At 33.6% G+C, this 4,760-nt stretch overlaps 1 protein-coding gene across 1 annotated transcript; it reads left to right on the top strand.

Moving 5' to 3' along the window:
• The first annotated feature begins 2,537 nt into the window (after nucleotides 1–2,537).
• LOC122802263 (olfactory receptor-like protein OLF3) lies at nucleotides 2,538–3,500 on the top strand. The gene has a single exon (XM_044071915.1). It carries the CDS (start codon nucleotides 2,538–2,540, stop codon nucleotides 3,498–3,500), a length of 963 nt encoding a protein of 320 aa, XP_043927850.1.
• The last annotated feature ends 1,260 nt before the right edge of the window (nucleotides 3,501–4,760 follow it).

Consider the following 4,760-nt stretch of genomic DNA (forward strand, 5'->3'; position numbering starts at 1 on the left):
CCCCAGACTGAATACCACAGTCTCTGAGTGATTCAAGAATGAATCAGTACACAGTGCCAGAACAGCATGGGCAAGTGCATGCATGGAGTGGTCCAGATAAGCAGTTGTTATGCAAATGGGATTCCCAGTGGATCCAGGGTAAAACTGCAATTTATCAAACTTTAATGAACACAAAATAAAAAACATAAGCACTTTCGTTCACTTTTTATGAACTTCATCAGTTCAATAAATTACAGTTTTACCGTGGATCCACCTCAGCCAGCTTTTGTTTGGACTTAATGAGTTTCTGTCAGGCAGGAAGGAAGAACAGAGAATGGGCATGGTGTGCCACTGTTCCCTGAATAATGTCATGCATAACAGAAGTGTTAGCACAGACCTATCATCAACGAAGATGCCAATACCATTACAATATGCACTATCACCAACCTTTGTCATTACAACTCATGTTTGTTTCAATTGTATTAGTAAATGAGCTCTTTGTACAAGCTAAAGAAATCCTCCACTGTGAGTGGCATTTGCAGAAGGAATTCAGGTGAACACTGTATCTAGGCCACAAAAGACTCTCAGAAAGAACACCAACATGTTAAATGACCATGATGGGACTATTGCTGGATGCATTGCCAATGGTTTCTTATGAGAAACTGGGATGTCCTTCCTGTGTTATGTGGTGATGAACATAAGTCACAAAACTATCATGTAACATCCATTTTATCCAGTCTGTGTTCCAGGGGTCGTCCTCCAGAAAGTTTGCCCCAGCAGATGTTCATTCTGACACATAATGATAGCACAGCAAATCACTATGCACAGTTATGTTCAGTGAAATATACAGATCTCAACCCTACATCTCAAAAATGTAGATTTCTGCCTCTCATAATGTGGAATAAATTAGCAAAATAATAACGGCTTATTAATGGCTTCACGTAGGAAGCTAACAGGATGGTTAAAATACATCACTCTATACTTATAATAAATTATCTGGATAAACTAATATGATTTGGTATTATTTTCCATTGATGTTATTTAAAAACATTCTTACCACTGAATGTGTGACAGACCCTTTCATTGTGGAACAGTGGCAGATATGGACTTTTTCTGATGCAAAATGCAATGGTTCTGTAAAGTTGAGAAGTATGTTCGGATGTAGGAAATAACACAATGAACAGAGTTATTAACAGCAGAACACCATTTGTGAGGATCTTCAGACCAGGATTTTTGCCATGGGTTCAGAAATGCATGGTGAGAAACAAGCATCAGTGATATTTATGAATCATGCAACTGTTAGTACAGCAGGCAATCAAAAATCTGCATTTATTCTCTGAGGGACTGAATATGGGGCTAGTCTATTACCTAAGACTATTTAAGAAAAGTGTTAAACATGCATTCGAAATATGTTGCAATTCCAAAAATGCACTCTATGCATGTAAAAATAAAATAATGCTCTAAAAAACACAATGATACTTAAGACATTGTGAGTAAGACTAGAAATGTATGGATAATGTGATTTGTTGAGTAATCTGAAACAAATGTTTAACACGACTAAAATACAAATAGAAAACTTTTATAGCTGTATTTTTGTCTGTTTTTCTTTTAGTAGTTTTATAGATTGTTAATGGCTAAGAAAAAAAAGCGTTGCTTCATATTCTGGTCGAGTTATCATTTTTTCTAGGCAGATTTGATACAAATAAGTTCTTTAAAGATTTTTGACTTGAAAAGTCAATAACATGATCTATAAATAAATGAGATGTTGAATATAAACCATCAAACATGTATTTTGCACATACAACCATACAAAAGCATGCATTCTCCTGCAACAGTGTGTGTGTGTGTGTGTGTGTGTGTGTGTGTGTGTGTGTGTGTGTGTGTGTGTGTGTGTGTGTGTGTGTACTTGTGTGCTCAATGTAAATAAGCTCAAAAGCAGTATTACAAATGTGTTTGAGCAGATATTTCTTACTGTGGAGAGTTATAGTTTGAGGTTATAAATCCCATACTGGCAATTAACAATATTATTGTGGGGGTGAATCCAACAATAAATAGTCACTCAAGTGCTTCTTTACAGAATACAATTCTTGCCTGACTGCTAAGTATGTTCCCTATATTTTATAATGTCACGCTTTAAATATCTGCTGTTTACAATATTTGAAAATAGTAACTATATTTGTCAAGATTATAGATGCGTGTCAAGAGTTACAAGACATTATTTTAGTTAAATGTAATTACCTGTTACCTATTTCGGTGTTCAAACTATATAGTATAAAATAGTGATTGTAGCAGAAAGAACTCGGAAAATTCTTAAAAAAACATCCTATGTAAATAGAAACAATTCCAGAATGTGATTTGCTGCACTTTGGCTTTTAACATTAGCTTGGTAATTACAATGAGAAACCATAACTTTTACATACTGTTTAATGGGAGATTGTTGAAAAAGAAAGTACTGTTTGAAAAAGTTTAGAACTGAGGCTATAATGGCAGCATTAGAAAAATATTTTTTTAATTTTTAAGGAGATTTCTGCAAGACAAGTGAATCATACCAACATGCCATGGCGAATCTTAATACAACAGAAGTTCACTTTCAAGAATTGATCATAACTGGTTTCCAGGATATTTGGGACAGAGAATCAAAGCTAAGTCTATGTTCACTTTTCCTTTTGACTTACATTATCACAATCCTTGGAAATTTGGTGTTCGTCATTTTGGTCAAATTAAACAGAAGACTGCATGCACCAATGTATTATTTTATTTGTAATTTAGCATTGCTGGATATCTGCATTCCTTCTGTTACTGTACCAAAAATTGCATCATATTTATTATTTGAGAACAGATCAATTAAGTTGGAAATGTGCTTAACTCAGATGCTTTTCTATATTGGACTATGGATTGCAGAGTCATTTTCCCTTACTGTAATGTCATATGACAGGTACCAAGCCATATGCAACCCTCTTATGTATCCTTCAGTTATGAGCAACAACAAATCCATTAAACTGTCTATTATTTGCTGGATAGGAGGCATGACTATAGCATTATTTCCATGTTACCTTTTCCTTAGGGCTCCTATATGTGGATCCAATAAAGTAAACCACAGCTTTTGTGATTATTTTGTTTTGATACAGCTGGCTTGTACTAATATAGCATCATATTCTGCTGCAGGTTTTACTGCTTCATCTTTTTTGGTTCTCCCTTTAGTTGTTATCTTGTTTTCTTACAGTAGAATTATGTTAACACTGCAAAAAATCACTTCATTAGAGGGACGCAAAAAGGCTTTTTCTACCTCAGCAAGTCACTTACTGGTGATTGCTATGTTCTACTTGCTGCCAGTTTTTGCTTTCATATGTAATAAAACACCTGGATGTTCTGCTAATACCTGGCTTATGGCTGCTACTATGCAAAATATTTTGCCACCAATGATTAATCCATTCATTTACTCATTCAGAACAAAAGAGATCAGAGAGTGTTTCATACAATTATTAAGAAGCTTATTTGGGTCAAAACTTCCTTTGGCATAAGTGGATATGTAAATGTTATTGTTAAGGATTGTTAAGGTGACTGTACATTGCATGTATTAATGCACTGCTGATTGTTTTAAAGTACTGGCATATCAAAAAAAAATAAAATAAAAGGGAATGCAAAATTAAAGCAGTTAAATATTATGTGAAGTAACTCCATGAAGATCAGTCAAGAATTTTACTGCCAGCTAAGCTTTGCTTGAAATGTTAGCTTTTGTTGACTATGACTGTTATTTTTGTGTAAATCTAAGTCCAGTGTCATAAAAAATAGTAAACAAAACCATCAGAATGTCTTTCTGCATAACAAGTACCTTTCTGCTACAAATGCTTGTTCATTAAGATCAGTATGACAATCCAGTTATTGTAGAGTAAAACTTTAATGATGATTTAAAATGTAGCTGTATTTTTTCAAAATAATTAGGGTACAACTCTTGAGTATATATTGCTCTTAGAAATCGTGTGCATTTATGTCACGCACTATCATTCAGAACTATTTGAACTAATATGATATAAATACCAAATACCAAATAATGAATTCTTCTTACAATGACAAGGAATATTTATTTCAGATATTAATTTAACCCTGCATGCATCTGTGGAATGTTAAAGTATTAGTCATTTTTAGAAGTATCTGTGTTTTACAATTAATTCCCTTTCCAGTTCTAATCATAATAAAGTATGGCAAGTGATATTGCAAAAGTGAAGCTTATTGTGTGCCGTTTTTTTTTTTAGTTTCACTGTTTACTCAGTTTTCTATAACTGCACCCACTAAATGATATCATGGTAGGTATTGATCCAAAATTTCCATACAGCTACAAACAATTATGGGTACTCAAAAAACAATTTATCTCTCGAGAGGAACTGCTTCTTATATACATTGCGGTTTTACTATTACATTATATGCTACTTTTGAATGCGAAGTGTTCAAGCTACAAGAGCTAGTTGACAACTTGTATTTCGATGAAGTAAGAAACTGAAGATGATTTATTATGGAAATACAGTAGTCTGTATACATTAATTTAGATAGTAAACCATTGTGAGTTCAGTTTTTCATGATGTAATGACAGGAATTTTCAGCTCAGAAAAAATATTCAGGTGACTGTCCTTATCAACAAAATAAAATGCAAAACAACATACTTTCTGAATTAAAAACTGTATAATCTGGAATTTTATGTAGTAAAGAGGTTATATCCAACTGCAAAGGGTTGTTATTGAGACCTTGACCCTGTTCCACACTTTTGGTCTCTCTGTCTGTCTCAC

Source organism: Protopterus annectens, chromosome 5.part0, assembly GCF_019279795.1.
Source record: "Protopterus annectens isolate FY-2018-M chromosome 5.part0, PAN1.0, whole genome shotgun sequence".
In the NCBI taxonomy this organism is placed as follows: domain Eukaryota; kingdom Metazoa; phylum Chordata; order Ceratodontiformes; family Protopteridae; genus Protopterus; species Protopterus annectens.

Coding starts and splice junctions, on each gene's coding strand:
- LOC122802263 (XM_044071915.1), top strand. CDS start 2,538: ATGGCGAATCTTAATACAACAGAAGTTCACTTTCAAGAATTGATCATA.